This window comes from Heterodontus francisci, chromosome 1, assembly GCF_036365525.1.
Source record: "Heterodontus francisci isolate sHetFra1 chromosome 1, sHetFra1.hap1, whole genome shotgun sequence".
Taxonomy (NCBI): domain Eukaryota; kingdom Metazoa; phylum Chordata; class Chondrichthyes; order Heterodontiformes; family Heterodontidae; genus Heterodontus; species Heterodontus francisci.
In genome coordinates, this window is record NC_090371.1 from 201,980,693 (window position 1) to 202,000,099 (window position 19,407).

Genomic DNA, 19,407 nt, shown 5'->3' on the forward strand with positions numbered 1-19,407 from the left:
CTTTTACCTGTAGGTAGTTTTTAAAGCTGTTTTCCTGTCATCTTCAATCTTGGATTTTGTCTTCTCATCACCATGTAATGAGAAGCTTTTTATGTTGTCTGATGCAACATAAATGAGATATGTGGACTCCAGGTTGTTGAAGATCTCAAACAAGTTTATTAACAGCTAACAAGTATATACAGTGCAGAGCTAACTATTTACAGGACTGCCTCGTGGTGTTACAGTAGCAGAATGATGCTAGCATGTGGTCACATGATCACATACTGGCACATGGCTCATTAACATACTAAGATCTTAAAGGTACATTACTCTTAAAGTCGATCACACAACAATGAGCACGGATAATATTGGAGGGTTGTAGGGCAGGAGGAGATTACAGACAGAGGGAGGGGTGAGGGCATGGAGGGTTTTGAAAACAAGGATGAGAATATTAAAATTGAGGTGTTGTTTAATGGGGAGCCAGTGTAGGTCAGTGAGCACTGTGGTGATGGGTAAATGGGACTTGATGTAAAATAGAACACAGGCAGCAGAGTTTGGATGTGTTCAGGTTCACAGAAGGTAGAATGTGGGAGGTGGACCAGGAAATTCTCCCTGAAATTGTTCACTCCAGAGCTGTGTTGAGTAATGGAATGCTATTTGTATTAGTTAAGTGGCTGTTCAGGGAGTTGAACAGTGCTATTGCAGGGGCTTTTGGATTGGTCAATAAGAAATTATGTGTTTTAGCGCATTAGCCTCCAGCAAGCTTGACATGTCGTACATGCCTCACAGTATGCTAAAACCAGGCAAATTTAACTCCCATTTAAAGCAGTGAGTGCTAAGAGTAATTTGACTTTCTGTATGTTTTTAAAAAAAATTGATAATCTGTCCTGTAAAAAGATTTTGCATCAGAAAGCAGTGAAGAACAACTGATTACTTTATTATGTTTCAAATTGAAGATGAGAGTCATAGTTATACAGCACAGAAACAGGCCCTTCAGCCCACTGTGTCCATGCCGGCCATCAAGCCGATCTATTCTAATCCCATTGTCCAGCACTTGGCCCATAGCCTTGTACGCTATGGCATTTCAAGTGCTCATCTAAATACTACTTAAATGTTGTGAGGGTTCCTGCCTCTACCACCCCTTCAGGCAGTGTATTCCAGATTCCAACCACCCTCCGAGTGAAAACAAATGTCCTCAAATCCCCTCCCCCTTACCTTAAATCCCCTGGTTATTGACACCTCCGCTAAGGGAAAAAGTTTTTTCCTATCTATGCCCCTCATAATTTTGTATACCTCAATCATGTCCCCCCTCAGCCTTCTCTGCTCTAAGGAAAACAACCCGAGCCTATCCTGTCTCTCTTCATAGCTGATATGCTGCAGCCCAGGCAACATCCTGGTGAATCTCCTCTGCACCCTCTCCAGTGCAGTAACATCTTTCCTATAGTGTGGCGACCAGAATTGTACACAGTTCTCCGGCTGCAGCCTAACCAGCATTCTATACAGCTCCATCATAACCTCCCTGCTCTTTTATTCTATGCCTCGGCTAATAAAGGCAAGTATCCCATATGCCTTCCTAACCACCTTATCTACCTGTCCTGCTGCCTTCAGTGATCTATGGACGTACACCAAGGTCCCTCTGACCCTCTGTACTTCCTATGGTCCTACCAGCCATTGTATCTTCCCTTGCCTTGCTAGTCCACCCAAAATGCATGACCTGACACTTCACAGGATTAAATTCCATTTGCCACTGCTCTGCCCACGTTACCAGCCCATCTATATCGTCCTGTAATCTAAGGAATTCCTCCTCACTATTTACGACACCACCAATTTATGTGTCATCTGCGAACTTACTGATCGTACCTCCCATATTCACGCCAAAATCATTAAGGTACACTACAAACAGCATGGGTCCCAGCACCAATCCCTGCAGTACACCACTAATCACAGGCTTCCAATCGCAAAAACAAACCTCGACCATTGCCTTCTGCCTCCTGCCGCTAAGCCAAGTTTGGATCCAATTTGCCAAATTGCCCTGGATCCCATGGGCTCTTACCTTCTTGACCAATCTCCCATGCGGGACCTTATCAAAAGCCTTACTGAAGTCCATGTAGACTGCATCAACTGCTTTAATCTACACACCTTGTCACTTCCTCGGAAAATTCAACCAAATTGGTTAGATGTGATCTCCCCTGACAAAGCTATGCTGACTATCCTTGATTATTCCCTGCCTCTCAGAATTTTCTCCAATAGTTTCCGTACCACTGATGTTAGACTCACTAGCCTGTAATTACCTGGTTTATCCCTACTACCCTTCTTGAATAACGGTACCACATTCGCTGTCCTCCAGTCCTCTGGCACTTCCCCTGTGGCCAGAGAGGATTTGAAAATTTGTGTCCGAGCCCCTGCAATCTCCTCCCTTGCCTCACATAACAACCAGGGATACATCTCATCTGGGCCTGGGGATTTATCCACTTTTAAGCCCACTAGAACCGCTAATACATCCTCCCTTTCAATGCTAATTTGTTCAAGTATATCACAATCCCCCTCCCTGATCTCTACACCTACATCGTGCTTCCCCATAGTGAACATGGATGAAAAGTAATCATTTAAAACCTCACCTATGTCCTCTGGCTCCACACACAGATTGCCACTTAGGTCCTTAATGGGCCCTACTGTTTCCCTGGTTATCCTCTTGCCCTTAATATATTTATAAAATGCCTTGGGATTTGCCTTTATTGCCTGCCAGTGTTCTTGCATGCCTCCTCTTCACTCTCCTAATTACTTTTTTAAGTTACCCCCCCACCCCCCCACACACTTTCTATACTCCTCTCGGGCCTTCGCTGTTTCAGCCCTCTGAATCTGCCATAAGCCTCCTTTTTTTTCCTTATCCAATCCTCTATATCCCTTGACATCCAAGGTTCCCTGGACTTATTGGTGCTAGCCTTCAGCTTTACGGGAACACGTTGGCCCTGAACTCTTACTATTTCCTTTTTGAATGACTCCCACTGCTCTGATGTAGACTTTCCTACAAGTTGCTGCTCCCAGTCCACTTTGGCCAGATCCTGTTTTATCATATTGAAATCGGTCTTCCGCCAATTCAGTACCTTTTATTTCTGGTCCATCTTTGTCCTTTTCCATAATTACCTTAAACCTTAAAGTTATGGTCACTATCCCCGAAATGCTCCCCCACTGACACTTCTACTACTTATCCGGCTTCACTCCCTAAGATTAGGTCCAGTACTGCCCCTTCTCTTGTAGGACTTCCTACGTGCTGGCTCAAAAAGCTCCCCTGGATGCGCTTTAAGAATTCCACCCCCTTTAAGCCTTTTGTACTCAGACTATCCCAGTTGATATTGGGGAAGTTGAAATCTCCTACTATTATTACCCTATTATTTTTACACCTCTCTGAGATTTGCCGACATATCTGCTCCTCTATCTCTCCCTGACTGTTTGGAAGATTCTGGCATAAAATTAAGAAATAATAAATACTGGAGAAGATGTGTTCTATTTGATGATTTATATCAATGTTTTTGGACATGGCAGTGTTTTTATAACAACGGTACACATTTTTAAAAAAGGATTATTGACATTTTGATCTATGTTATGAAGCTAGCTTAAGTATGATTTATAAATTCTAGTGATACAATTCTGTTTTTGATTTACCATTCAATATAGTTTACTAATGGGTAAAATCAATGCTGAAATACTTCCATCAAATTACATTTGTGCTTTCAAGTTAAAAATGAAAAGCATAACATATTTTTCATCATTTTGTAAGAAACAAATACATAATTTTGCAGAATACAGTGCTGTTTATAACTCATTAGAACATGCATGACTACAAATGTACTAAAGCTTCTCAGTCTACGTGGGTTGTGCTGCTGCCAAGCAATTATGCAGCACATGGTCTGTGAAGCACACAAACATGGGCAAGACGATAACATAAGAATACTGAACGTGCCTATTTACAAAAAAATTTGGGCCATGAAAATGGAGAACAAATTTCTGCGAGTGTGATTCATTTCCAGTTTTCAAAGGGCTAAGCTTAATTTCTTAATGGTGGTCAATCTAAAAATGTCTTATGTCAAACAGCAGCAGGCAAGACTGCCACTGATTGTTCACTGAAGTGTTTTAAAATGTTATTCCTATTGCTCCAGTTTTATTCAGCTGAACAAAGTTTCCTCAAATATCACTGTGTATCCAAAAAGTGTGGATTTTCATGTACTGTGGAAACTGCTGAAGTGGCCCTGAAATAAATAAATAAATATTGTCAATCACAGTGACCTCCATGTCCTGATTCAAACTTCAATACTGTCACAGGAAATTAACCAATAAATACTTAGGCTTCAAACTCTACAATCGGGGGAGTTGTACAGCATCTGCCTGGGGCTGCAGCTAACCCTGCCAAAGTTTGCAGTGTCTGGGGAGGTCCCATAATTTTCCAATGACAGATTCTCGTGTCTCTGGGGTGCCTGTCGCTGAAGTGGCCAAACTGGAGGGGACATAGTGGGGACCTTCTGCAAATAAGAGAAAGCTACCCCCAGTGATCTCCTTGTTTCAACAAAAAAAATTGTTTCTGGATCCAGACTACAATCTGAACCAGGACCCCCAGGTAACCCCTTCAATCTCCAGTTGTTAGGAACATATACCTGATTTGATTTACGGAGTCCTTGCTGTGGCCCCTAATGGGGCAAGTGAAGGTTCTACCACCATCCTCCACCCCCCCCCCCCCCCCCAAACAGGCTATCCTGGATACTCCAGTGTAAGGCTGGAATTTCCCAGGGGCAAGGGTCAGGAATATTGGTGACTTAACAAATTTAAATCCCACTAATCCTTTTAATACAGTTCTCTTCTTAATACTGATACTAGTTGATCTCTTGTGACATTGAATATCGCAATCTGCAGAAAAGGTTGCTCTTTTACCTGTCTCTGATGTCTTTGTTTTGCTGTTCCCCTCTCCTTTTTTGCTTCTGTTTCTGTCCTTTCTGTTGCTTTCCTACTCTTGTCCTTTTTGCTTCCCTCAATTTTCTGTCCTTTAGGATGGGTGGTATGGTGCAGTATGGGAAATAAAGCCAGCAACAGATGCAGGCTGAAAATGGCCCTGAAAAGGGCTCTTTTGTCATCTCTTCTCTCAGTTATGTGTGCTTCCCTATGCTTTTTCAACCCCCCCCCCTCCAACCTGCCCCTCATTCCCATTAGTACCCTGTTGAACTACCCATTCAAGCCCTGTATCCTCCCATCTCCCTGGCTCGGCCGTCACGCACCTCACCCTTAGCCTTGCATCTATTCCACTCATTGACCCCAATAGTTGATACTGATAGGCCTACAGCCTCCTCACCTTGGCCAGTTTCCTCCTTTCTTCCCTGTCAACTCCGCTTCGTGTTTTCCTCAGAGGTTTTGGTTACTTTTAAAATTGAGCTTGCCTTTTTTAAAAAAGAAAAATCAAACGAGAACCAAGTCTACTGTCTTTCTCTGTGTCTCACTTTCCCTCTTTTTTGGTTAGTAGAATCTTATGGGTATAAGCCATTAGCACTGATCTTTTCTAATTGTCAGGTGGAGATAATCAGTTAATTTCAAAATAAATTAGTTGAATTTTGAAGCCATGAAGGAAGATTGATTCTTTCATTTCTCTTTCACTTTCTAAAGTTTATAATAACAGAAAACCTGCAATTGATGTGGAATCAGCAGTCCTTTTTTCAGTCAGTCATTCACCCACAGACTGCCTCCTGTTTCAAAAAAACAAATTAAAAAAATACCTCAGAGAAGCTTTTGAAATTCGTCCTCTTGTTTTTCAAAATTATTTGAAGTAAAGCTACTGGGCAGGAACGACTGGAAGGTAAAGAAAAATATTCCATCAGCAGAGTTGACTGAACAGCACTAATACATCCTGGGAATTCAGGTCCATGCTGAGAGTACACAATCCATATTCAGCTCAGTGTCACCATTCTAGACAAAAATATTAAGCTCAGTCTCAAGAGTTTGGAAAATGCTGTGACCTTTCAGTAAAAATTTTAAATGAAGGCATTAAAAGGTACAATTCAATGGATGTATTTACTAATTGTAATGTGAAATGCATATTTTTAATATGTTGTTTAGACTATTACTTTGAATATTTGAAAATTGAGTTAATGGGGAAAAAAACTCCAGAAAGCTTTGATTTATGGGAACCCAGTGGCCAGATTGCATAATCTCAGGGTAAAGTACACTAACTATACCAGCTATTATGGGTCACTGAGTGGCCAGGCACAATGCATCTATCCGCTACTCCGCCTCTATCCAGCACCCAGGCAGAGGAAAGGGCCAGGAAAATTAGCCCCACACTCTTTTCCAATCCAATACATGTGTTTCTGATTCATCTTTTTCTTTAACAATTTTGACTGTAAGTCCAATTATGTTATTATCATTGCCTCCAAAATGTCTTTACTTGTTGGACTTGGAATGCATTTATAACCATTTTCTATGATTCACACACTATTTTGGCCACCACCATTAATGTTATTTCTATCAAACACTCCGGGCTGAATTTTACGCCACCCCAGCAGGTCAGATGGTGGCCTGGGGGCGGATGGGGGTGGGGGGGGGGGGGTGACGTAAAATTGAGTGGGAGGCCTTCCTGCCCCACTCCCACCTCCGGCTAACTTTACGACGGTTGGGCGTGGAGGGGGTGGTGGGGGGGGGGGGTGTGGAGAAGGCCTGCCCACCCAAAGCCAATCAAGGCCCTTAAGTGGCCACTTAAAAGCCACTTAAGGGCCTTCGCCTGCCTCCATGGGTGTTTTACCCATGGCAAGCAGGCGTGCTGGGGACGTGAAAGGCCACCCAGCGATAGCTGCCGGCCTTTCCACACACTGGGGGGGGGGGGGGTGCCATGGCAGTCAGACACAGGGTGCCTGATTGAGGGCCCCCCCTCCCCCCAAATGACCACCCTAGCCCCTGGTGAGGCATGCCCAACTTGCCTTCACTCCTGGCTCCATGTTGGCTGGGCTGCATTCCCAGCAGTGGCCACCGCTCCCGGTGGCGCTGCTGGGACTAAGAGCTGACAGCCCACTGATTGGCCGGCAGCTCACTGAGGCGGGACTTCCTCCCTCAAGTGGTTGGAAGTCCTGCCTCGGGACAATTAAAGCCCAGAGACTCGTAAAATGTGGGACTGATCCCCAGGCTAGACAGAAGCGGGTTCCCACCTGCCTAAGGTAAAATCCAGCCCTCAGTAGCTGAAGTTCCCCTTTAAAATAAACCTATTACTTTTACAAATCTCTTTGAACAGTCTACAACTCCCTTCCTCTGTTTCTTCTTCACTATATGATGGTCTCTAATGGATGGCTAGCGTTGTTGCAGAGCTCTTATTAGTCTGTCTAATGCATAGAGACTCAATCTGAACACCACCTTAATAATCTCTCTGCCCCCCTTTACCTCTCTCTCAAATTTTATAGCCAAGTATGTTTAATTCCCAGTCCTGCCCCAGCTGAAACAAATTTCTGCAAATTCTATGACATCAAAACACTCCATCAAGCCACACCATAATAATAGTGTGCTTCCAGATCCTCAATTTCATTTATGATCTACTTATTGTTAACACTCACTCATCTGCTCTAAGATATATCTCTCCATTTCACTTTGCTGAGCTTATCAGTTTAATTCGCACAGAAAATTTTGTCTATTCTTGGTGTCAAAGCATTGGTACTCTTTTGGTTCAGGTGAAGTCCCTTCCTCCTATATAACCACCCTTGTTCTAAAATTATTCTTAAAACTCCACAAATTTGAAACCCTTCTTCCAACCACACACTTAGTTGCCTAATGTTCTCATATGCACTGATGGTGGGGTACTCCTCCCCCTCCTCCTCTATCTCTCGGCAGATCCTGCTGTCAGACCTCTTGTCTGACCTTAAGTTTTCCAGCTCAACAGCAGGAAAACCAAAGCCATTGGCCTGGAAATTCAGGCGAGAACATGGGGGACAGAGGGTGCTGGCAGGGCCATTGAATATTTTTAAGGCGGGGGTAGATAGATTCTTGTTAGGCAAGGGAATCTAGGGTTATCAGGGGTAGATGGGAGTGTGGAATTCGAGACACAAACAGATCAGCCATGATCTTATTGAATGGCGGAGGAGGCTAGCAGGGCTGAATGGCCTACTTCTGCTCCTAATTCGTATGTTCGTATGCGCAATCCTTGAATCTCAATGGTGAGGCCCGAGGTGCTCTCCCATGTTGGGCCTCAGGCCTGATTTCCATGGAGCCGTCGAGCAGGGCAGACGGTAAATTGTAATTGGAGATTGGGCCACTACTGGGGAAGTGAGGAATAGTGGGCAAGCGAGCTGTTATCCAATATAGTGAGTGGCACCCTTCCAGCCAGATGTGTATGAGTGCTTCCCATTGCCATAATAGGAGCTTAGTAGACCTAGAAAAACTGGTGCTGATTAGCCGAATAAAAATTCCATCTGCCTCCCCATTTTCCCTACACACTCAGGCAGAATCGGGCTACTAGCATTCTTGGTGTTGCACCTGATTTGTACACAACTTTGAGTCCCAAATTCTAGCCTCACCAAGACTATTTACTTCCAGCTTTGTAACACTGTTTGCCTCCGCCCCTATCACAGCCATTGAAAACCAAACTCCAAACTCAATGGCCCTTCCGAAGAAAGGTCACTGACCCGAAACGTTAACTCTGCTTCTCTTTTCACAGATGCTGCCAGACCTGCTGAGTGGTTCCAGCATTTCTTGTTTTTATATTATATATATTATATATGTAATACGTACTATTGTATTTCATACATTTCACAGGTTTATTTGTTGTATATACCCCTTTAAGCATTATAGAATAATTTAAAAGTCAATTGTATTGAGATGTAAGAAACAAAAGGATTTGGAGGAAGGCTAAAAAAATGATTAAAGTGTTTGCACCAGCACAGGTGGGATCGCTATTGTAATTTCTATAATCTCAAGCCTTGTGTTTTTCTTTATCTACAGTTGTGTTTGTAATTATAATATATTTTTATGAAGAAATTATACCATTTAAAGGCCTGTTATCACCTCACCTCCTTTGAGACAATCACGGTCTAGTGTTACAGAGCACCTAGCTAATGTTCCATAGAAGGACACTATAAATAAAACATACTTAGTGCTGGTTTCTCTGATACTAGCTTGACAATAATTATATGCTTTCATTGACAATAATTCCTGTGGGCAGTGCATAGGTCTTGCTACAAGCTCCATGAAGGATGGGCCCTGATAAATTGAATGACTTTTCCAAATGGGGATGAATTTTACGAGTTTGTCTGTTGTAACTTTGGCAGAAGAGCCGCAAATAGCTTAGATAACAGTAAAAATAGTTCCATTCATGGAAACTATTCTTCAAAGAACAAACTTTCAGCAAAAACAGATGCTGTATCAATTATGTCCTTCAAAATGGAGCTGGATAAATATTTGGTGAGAGTGAGATTGAAGGTTATAGGAACAAGTATAGACCAAGATGAAATAATACATCGGAGGAGAGAGAGAGAGAGTTTAAAAACAGTGCAGGAACTCCGGGACCAGCAGAGCACATGGGGAGGCAGAGAGAGAGAGTTTAAAAACAGTGCAGGAACTCCGGGACCAGCAGAGCACATGGGGAGGCAGAGAGAGAGAGTTTAAAAACAGTGCAGGAACTCCGGGACCAGCAGAGCACATGGGGAGGCAGAGAGAGAGAGTTTAAAAACAGCATGAGAACTCAAGGTGTGACATCACGGGAAAATCATAAGTTGATTGGCTCATTTATCTTTCAAAACTCAGGTAATTTATCAGTAATTGTAAGCTTTTATTTGTAAAGTTTAGCAATTAGTAAGTTGATTGGCTGGTAAGTGCTTAGTGTAAGGGACAGTGTGTTAACAACCAGCTTTGGACACCAGAGTTAGGGAAGATCTATAAATAAAAAGAACTATAAATTTAAAATAAATACTTAACACAAACCTGTATAATTAAGAAATGTATAACTCTTAGTTGTAGGTGGTACTAGCATTTAATAAGCACAGTAAATTGTAGTATACATAGGAATTGTTAGAAATTAATTAAGAAAGTAATTAAATTAACTAAATAACATAAGTAACAATGGCAGGACAGGTGTGTTGCAGCAGTGGAATGTGAGATCTCTTGGATGACAACACAATCCAGGACAAACGCATCTGCAGAAAATGTAAGCAGCTAGACGAATTCTGGATCAGCATTATTGATTTGGAATCTGAACTAGACACACTGCACAATATCTGGGAGGGGGAGAGATACCTGGACACTGTGTACCAGAAGACGGTCACCCCCTTTAGAATAGGATCACCTGTTTTGGCCAGTGGTGAGGGACAGGAGTGTGTGACCGTGAGTGAGGCAGGTAAAGGGACCGAGCAGAGAGTAGTGGAGGACCCTCAGCCTTTGCAATTGTCAGACAGGTTTGAGGTACTTGCAAGCTGATTGGTGAAAGCGAGGTCTGCTGGGTGGATGAGCAGACTGGCCATGGCACTGTGGTACAGGAAGCCATTAAAGCAGAGGGAGCAAAAAGGAAACTAGTGGAGGTTGGGGACAGTATAGTGAGGGGGATTGACATTGTTCTCTGCAGCAAAAAGCCAGAGTTCAGAAGGCTCTGTTGCCTGCCCAGTGCTAGAGTTTGGGACATCTGCTCAGGGCTGGAGAGGAACTTACTGTGGGAGAGGAAGGATCCGGTTGTCATGGTCCATGTAGGAACCAATGATCTAGGCAGGACAAGGAAAGAGGTTCTGCATAGTCAGTATGCGTAGCTAGGCAACAAATTATGACGCAGAACCTCAAAGTTAATAATCTCTGGATTATTACCAGAGGCACGTGCAAATTAGGCTAGGGCAAATAAGATTAGAGAAATGAGTGTGTGGCTCAAAGACTGGTGTGGTAGAAGTGGTTTCAGATTTGTGGGGCGCTGGCACCAATACTGGGGAAAATGGGGGCTGAACCATGCTGGGCCCAGTGTTCTAGCACGCTGCATAACTAGGCAAGTAGAGAGGGTTTTAAACTATATAGTGGGGGCAAGGGATCAAATTTGGGAAGATGTGGTAAATCAAAGAGTAAAGGCAAGAGAGAAAGGTATTAAAATGGGAAACGATAAACAGACTGTGACAGGAAGGGACAGAGCATACAAATCTAACAGTAAATCAGCAGATAAGGTTAGAAGTTACAAAAATAATAAAAGAGCAAAACTAAAGGCTCTGTATCTGAATGCACGTAGCATTCGAAACAAAACAGATGAACTGATCGTACAAATAGAAATAAATATGTACAACTGGATAGTCATTACTGAGACATGGCTTCAGGATAACATAGATTGGGACCTGAATATTCAAGGGTACATGACATTTAGGAATCGACAGAAATCTAGGAAAAGGTGGAGGGGTGGCTCTGTTAATTAATTATGGTATTAGCACAATAGAGAGGGATGACCTTAGTTCAGGAAACCAGGATACTGAAATGGTTTGGGTAGAGATGGGAAATGATAAAGGCAAGAAGTCACTTGAGGGAGTGGTGTACAGGCCACCTAACAATAACCACACGGTAGGACAGGATATAAAGGAAGAAATAATGGGAGCTTCTCAGAAAGGTTCGGCGATAATCGGGGAAAAATCAGAAGGCAAAGGTGGCCTAGATGAGGAGTTAATCGAATGTTTTTGGGATAGTTTCTTAGAACAGCACATTCTGGAGCCAACCAGAGAGCAGGCTATACTAGATCTGGTATTGTGCAACGAGATAGGATTAATTAATGATCTCATACGAACATACGAATTAGGAGCAGGAGTAGGCCACTCAGCACTTCGAGCCTGCCCTGCTATTCAATAAGTTCCTGGCTGAACTGATTACTCCACATTTCCACTTACCCCCGATAACCTTCCATCCCCTTATTGCAGAAAATAAAAGCTCATGGTGTAGGGGGTAACATACTAATATGGATAGAAGATTGACTACCTAACAGGAAACAGGGAGTAGGCATAAATGGGTCATTTTTTGGTTGGCAAGATGTAACGAGCAGTGTGCCACAGGGATCAGTACTGGAGCCTCAACTTTTTACCATTTATCTCAATGACTTGGATGAAGGGACCAAAGGTATGGTTGCTAAATTTCCTGATGACACAAAGATAGGTAGGAAAATAAGTTGAGAAGAGGACATAAGGAGGCAACAAAGTGATATAGATATGTTAAGTGAGTGGGCAAAGATCTGGCAAATGGAGTATAATATGAGAAAATGGGAAATTGTCCATTTTGGCAGGAAGAATAAAAAAGAAGCATATTATCTAAATGGTGAGAGATTGCAGAGCTCTGAGATGCAGAGGGATCTGGGTGTCCTACTGCATGAAACACAAAAAAAGCTTAGTATGCAGGTACAGCACATATTTAGGAAAGCTAATAGAATGTTATTGTTTATTGTGAGGGGAATTTAATACAAAAGTAGGGAGATTATGCATCAGTTGTAAAGGGCATTGCTAAGACCACATCTGGAGTACTGTGTACAGTACTGGTCTCCTTATTTAAGAAAGGATGTAAATGCATCGGAAGCAGTTCGGAGAAGGTTTACTAGACTAATACCTGGACTGGGTGGCTTGTCGTATGAGGAAAGGTTGGACAGATTACGCTCGTATCCGCTGGAGTTTAGAAGAGTAGGAGGCAACTTGATTGAAACATACAAGATCCTGAGGGGTCTTGATTGGGTGGACGTGGAAAGGATGTTTCCCCTTGTGGGAGAATCGAGAACTAGGGATCACTGTTTATAAGACAGAGATGAGAACTATTTTCTCTGAGGGTCATGAGTCTTTGGAACTCTCTTCCTTAAAAGGCAGTGGAAGCAAAGTCTTTGAATAATTTTAAGGCAGTGGTACAGATTCTTGATAAGCAAGGGGATGAAAGGTTATCGGCGGTAGGTGGGAATGTGGAGTTGAGGTTACAATCAAATCAGCCACAATCTCGTTGAATGGCAGAGCAGGCTTGAGGGGCCGAGTGGCCTACTCCTGCTCCTAATTCGTATGTACTCCATAGACCCTGTTGATGGCTCAGCCTTCTCATATTTAGCTAACCTTTACGTCAGCCCATCTTCCCCTCCACCTTGTTAAAACAGAACGTCATACACTGTTTTTAAACTTGTAAAGTGCTGTTATATGTGCAGCTTACCTTCACATATCTTTCGTACCAAGTTGATTTCATAATGTTTAAAATCTTCATAAGAACGAATAGGAATCATGAACTTGCGGCTTCCTGCAATTCTCAGAAGTGATGTTGCCTGAGAATCCGTCTCTCCCAGTACTATTATGGTAATCCCATTATGTCTCAGCTGTTCAGCATCAGCAACAACATCATCTGAACTCTTACCATCAGTAATCATCACAACAAACTTGTGGATTCCTGGCCTAGCTCCCTTCTGGATACTTAGGGTATCCTCCAGTATGTATTTAAGTGCTTTCCCAGTGTGAGCACTTCCATCCAGAAATGGGCCTGAGCTGATTGCCCTTTTAATTTTGCCTTCACTGTCAAAGGAATCCAAGTTAAAGAGAGTTCGGGGTTTGTTGCTGTAGATCACCATAGCAACCTGTGTAAGTTCTTTGTCGATATCAAACTGTGAAATCACGTTCCTCACAAACCCTTTTATTTGACGAAAATTCTGTCTTCCAACATTACCAGAAGCATCCACAGCAAATACTAGATCTAAAGACTTGGAAAAGCAACCTGTAAAACAACAGAGTTACACAGCACCAACATATTCTAATTTATATCCCATCATATCAGAAAGTGTCACATTTTGATTGGTCTCTGAATCTGTAAAATCAATTAAATTTACATTAATACCATTGGGAACACCTTGTGCACGATCCTTTACTTTCCAACTCAGTTATAAGCCCGACAGTGACACAAATTTCAAACAAAAAGGATATAGTTGGATTCTTCATATTTTGACTGCATAAATTCTTGCCCCACTCTCACTTTCAGACATTTTCTGGAAGCAAATTTGGAAGTGTTAATTCAGTCAGTATTGTACATCCTATAGATCCTTCAGGGATACCAGAGGTAATGATGCAGGAGCAGGAAGAGAAGCTGGTGATTAGATTAGATTAGAGATACAGCACTGAAACAGGCCCTTCGGCCCACCGAGTCTGTGCCGAACATCAACCACCCATTTATACTAATCCTACACTAATCCCATATTCCTACCAAACATCCCCACCTGTCCCTATATTTCCCTACCACCTACCTACACTAGTGACAATTTATAATGGCCAATTTACCTATCAACCTGCAAGTCTTTTGGCTTGTGGGAGGAAACCGGAGCACCCGGAGAAAACCCACGCAGACACAGGGAGAACTTGCAAACTCCACACAGGCAGTACCTGGAATCGAACCCGGGTCCCTGGAGCTGTGAGGCTGCGGTGCTAACCACTGCGCCACTGTGCCGCCCATTCTCTGGATACAATTAAGTAGGTAAGAATGGAACCAGATGAGTGCAATCCCACCCAGCTGGAGGACAGTGGAGAGGCATTGGAGGAGGATGATGTGATCAAACAGGTCAAAGGCTGCAGACAGATTGAGAAGGATGAGGAGAGAAAGTTTACTTTCATCACAGTCACTTAGGATGTCATTTCAGTACTGTGGCTGGAGCAGAAACCTGATTGAATGAGATTCAAACATGGAGTTCTAGGAAATGTGGACATGGATTTGGGAGGCAAAACAGGTTCAAGGACTTTAGAGAGGAAAGGGAGGTTAGAGGTGGTATGTAGTTTGTAAGCATGGTGGGGTCAAGGGTATTTTTGAGGAGGGGGTGATGATAGCAGATTTGAAGGAGAGGGGGACAGTGCTTGAAGAGAGAGAAGCACTAACAATATCGGCCAACAAGCGGACCAGGAAAAGAAGTTGGGTCGTCTGTAGTTTAGTGGGAATAGGGTTGAGAGAGAAGGAGACAGATCTCATTGATAAGATGAGCTCAGAGCGGGCATGAGATAGGAGAGAAGCTAGAGAAAGGTACAAGGTCAGGGCTAGGGCAAGGGAAAACCTTAGAGGAAGTTTGGCCCCGTGGGCTAGAGGAAGGGAGGGAAGTGGCAGATGCAGCTGATCAAATGGTCTCAATCTTGGTGACAAAGAAGTTCATGAACACTCGCACTCCTTTTTGGAGGTGAGAGTGGAGGAAACAGGGGAAAAAAGAATACAGTTTGCAGTCAAGAAAGAAGCCTGAGGTTACCTTTGCATTCCAGAATGACCCTGGAATAGTGAGCAGCTTTCACAGATGAGCGCAGGACCCGATAGTGCTTATAGCTAGGGCCTTACCAAATTCATAGCCATGAAAAATGCATCATGGACTGTGAAATCTTGGGTCCTCTGTGAAATTGGCCATTTTGCAAACTTTGAGCATTTTATTCATTGACACAAGATTCACCTCGCTGATTGCTGGGCATGTTGTGAACATTGTGCGTTTGTGATTGACACAAGGCTCGACTCGCTGATTGGTAGATGAGGGAGGACTTGCGGTGCAGTTTTGAGAGAAGTATTAGCAGACAAGTGAGAATGCCAGAATGAGCAAGTCAAAAATGGCCACAACCATTACTGCAGCAGTGAAAGAATTTGGAAGCCAAATTGGGCATGCCGATGGTGGAATACTGTTTTGTACAAGCTGCAATGTTATGTTGGATCATACTCAGCGGGCAACAGTTCAGCGCCACTTACAGTCTAAAAGCCAACACAGCAGAAAGAGAACATCCGACACCACACTGCTGGGAAATGAACATGCAAAAAAAACAAGCAATGATTTCATCTCTTTTTAAGATGTCAACAGAGAGCTCAGAAAATCGCCAGTTGGTTACAATGGAGTTTGTAGATGGTTTTGCAAGCGCCAACATACCATTGCAAAAACGTGATCAGCCAAAGCTGCTCATCTTCATTCAACGTAATGTGTAAAATGGTGGTTGCTTGCTAATTGCAAATAAACGATGACAGGGCTACCCACCGAAGGTTTTTGCTACACACTGTGAGGTGATGAAATCTCAGATTAACGTATGTGAGTCTTCTGCAATTATTTGTGATGATTCCACTGATGAGCAAGACAACTATGTTCTGCGTGTTTTCTTTGACTTTATGTCTGGTAAGGCTGAAGATGTACAATCAGGATGTACAATGTAACAACTGTGCTCACAGACTGCGCCCACTGAGAAGCTGTTAAGTACAACACAGTTTCTCAAGCAATGATCAAAATTGTTTTGAAATATGGCACGGTTTTCAACAGTGTCTGCTTTCGTTAGTGACAATGCAACTTACATGACAAAGGACGGAATTTTACGCCCCCCAAATGAGCCGGCTGGTGGCAGGGGTGGCGTAAATTAAGTGGGAGGCGGGGGAAGCCCTTCCCGACACCCTCCCGCCCCCGCTGTAATTTTACGAGGGGCAGCGGCAGCGCAAAACGGCCCGCCCACCCCAGGCCAATCAAGGCCCTTAAATGGCCAATTAACTGGCACCTGCTGCTGCGGGTATTTTACCCTTGGCAGCTGGACGGCAAAAGCGTCAAAAAGCCCACTTGGTAAAAGCAGGTGGTCTTCTTGCAGGCTGGTGAGGGGCCCTCCTGATTGGGCACCCTATGCCCTTCAGAGGGCCGCCCTGAAGCCCCAACCGCTTCCAACACACAACAGTCCCTCCCCACCCTCCTAAGCGACATCCCCCCTTTGCCTCACTGGACCCCGACCGATTGTCCCCGTCGAGGCCTTAAAAACTTACCTTAGATTAGATTAGAGATACAGCACTGAAACAGGCCCTTCGGCCCACCGAGTCTGTGCCGAACATCAACCACCCATTTATACTAATCCTACACTAATCCCATATTCCTACCAAACATCCCCACCTGTCCCTATATTTCCCTACCACCTACCTACACTAGTGACAATTTATAATGGCCAATTTACCTATCAACCTGCAAGTCTTTTGGCTTGTGGGAGGAAACCGGAGCACCCGGAGAAAACCCACGCAAACACAGGGAGAACTTGCAAACTCCACACAGGCAGTACCTGGAATCGAACCCGGGTCCCTGGAGCTGTGAGGCTGCGGTGCTAACCACTGCGCCACTGTGCCGCCCTTAGTTCCAGGGCCGTCCTTCACCTTGCTTGCGCTGGCTATGTGTAGTCCCATCAGTGGCCACCACTCCCGGTGGTGCTGCTGGGACTAACAGTTGCCGGCCCACTGATTGGCTGGCAGCTCCATTAGGCGGGACTTCTTGCCTCAAGGAGGTGGAAGTCCCGCACAAGACCAATTAAAGGCCTGGGAAGTGAAAAATGCGATCCGGGTGGAGACAGGCTCGCCACCGACTTCTCGGCCGGTGGACGGGGCCTCTCGCCCAATGAAAAATTCTGGTCAATGTCTTTCAAATCTGTGATCCAAGGTGTAATGCCTAATGCTGTCCATATTACATGTAAGGCACATTTAGGGCTGGATTTTGTGCAGCCATCGAGGATGGGAAAGGTGCCGGAGGGGCCGGAGAATCGCAACGCAGCCGTCTGCCTGGAAATCCGGCATCAGTTCTGGATTTTGTCAGTGGCGGGAAAGCACAATGGCGGCACTCTCACCGCAACGTGACAGGAATCAATTTTAAATTGCAGGGATGTGATTAAAATGTTATTATAAGCGACTTAATGATCAATGACTGATTCTGTGAATGGCGGGGAAGCACTGATGTGTCTCCGGCTTCACAACCAGTAAAACCTGACAGCACAAAGGCGAGAGGGCACATTGATGTGATAGGTAGGCAGCTTGGAGCATTGCTTCATTGAGGAAGAGTGGGGTATGGAGGTCATTGTGGGAGTCCATTGCTGCCGGGTCTGCAGAAGAGGCTGGGGTAGGAAGGGCTTTGCAAGGATGTGAAATATATATTTGGGGGGCTGGGGGTGGGGGTGTCAGTATCGGGTAGGCAAACTGCTGCAGCAGAGGGTGGGCCATCAAGGTTGGGATCTGAGGTCCATGAGAGACTACACCGACAGAATTGGCACATCCTCAGGTACCAAGGAAGCAGGCCAAATGGGAACAATGATGCGTGAAGGAGGCAAAAGACAACCTCACAATGACTTGTTTGCGCAGCCATCCTGGTGTCCATTCACAAAGAGTAAAATAAAGGCTCATCTTAATGCCTGAGCTCTGTCGCCTCCTTTCCATTTGTGGTCCTTGTGTTCCGAGCCAATGCAATGTGTGCTGGTGCCCATGGGAAAGCATATGTTAATGAGGGCTGTCATCACATTGACATGTTAGTGAGTCTGTGGTCACATTGGCATTGCACTAAGAGGAAAGGGTGAGGTCTACATCTCATAATTAAGGCACAATGGCACATCCTTTTCAGATAGTGAAGCCTAAAGATTTGAACAAAGGATCTTTATTTAACACAAAACTTATGTTCTACACTCGTGAAACCCAAAGTGTGGCTCTATGCTCTTTTTAATCCATTTGTGGGTGCTCCTACACGGTGTGATCCCCGCGACAGCCGCTGTGCTGAAGGCAGGCTGCTGATCAGGCTTCCCCTTGGCCTGTGAAGACTTTGGCAGCCATCCTCTGACTGCCTGAGGCCTGGAAGGCCCCAGCTGCCTGGGGGTGTCCTGGACTGGTGCAGGACTGTCCTCAGGCATCGCGGTGGCTGGAGATGGGCTCATGGCAGAAGGGCTGAGGAGCAGGGTGCCACACTCGGAACACCCTGAGCGGAGCCTCTCCTCCTCCCTTTGAAGGTTCTCTTGCGCCTCCATGCTCACCAGAGAAGGACCAGGAGCTGCAGAATCATCTGGGCTCCTGTTCCTTCTCTCGCCTTGCCACTGCTGCGTTGAGCTCGTGCCAACACAATTGTGTGCAGGTCAGTGCGTATCTTTGGGATCTGGCTCTCCTTGAGGGTTACCAACCTCTCAATGGAGGAAGCCATGTGCTCTTAGGCCTGAGACATGGCAGCTGTCATGGCATGGATGGATTCCTCCATCGTCCACTAATGGCTGTGCATGGCCTCTGGCATCTCCACCAGATTTTGCCTATCCCTCTCTGCAACTCCAGCATGCTTTGTGCTGTCGACCTGGGGCACAGCATGGGCCTGGCCACCCACAGTCCTCCAACTGTCGGAGACCTCGCCTGTCTCAGCCTCTGCCAGCTGTTTGGGTGTGTGGTTCTCTCACCAGCTTGTGTCCCTGATTCTAAAGCTGAGCGGGTACCCACCAAGGTGAAGGTATCTGTGCTGATGGAGGGTGCAATAGCATCATGGGACAGTGCATCCTCTGAGTTGTCCTCCTCCTCAGAGGTAGATGGTTGTCTGCCAGTGGTTGTGGGCCCCTGCAAATGGCTACCCTGCATTAGAGAACACAAACATGTGTGGGTTAGGATGTGCAGATCTCCTGATGCCTACCAGGCGTTGTCTCCAGCATTGATGCGCATGCCGACGGGATGCAATCCTCACTCCCTTGTGCAGGG

At 44.8% G+C, this 19,407-nt stretch overlaps 1 protein-coding gene across 1 annotated transcript in view; it reads right to left on the reverse strand.

The window, feature by feature from the left end:
* Nucleotides 1–3,757: 3,757 nt before the first annotated feature.
* The window catches only part of LOC137353535 (von Willebrand factor A domain-containing protein 2-like), a 60,226-nt gene continuing 44,576 nt past the window's right edge, over nt 3,758–19,407 (reverse strand). The window contains exons 14-16 of the mRNA XM_068019936.1: nt 13,120–13,671; nt 5,736–5,808; nt 3,758–4,226 (exon numbers count right to left, since the gene is read on the reverse strand). Of these exons, the coding sequence (XP_067876037.1) occupies nt 5,792–5,808; nt 13,120–13,671 (569 nt within the window). The 3' untranslated portion in view covers nt 3,758–4,226; nt 5,736–5,791. The remainder of the gene's footprint in view (nt 4,227–5,735; nt 5,809–13,119; nt 13,672–19,407) is intronic.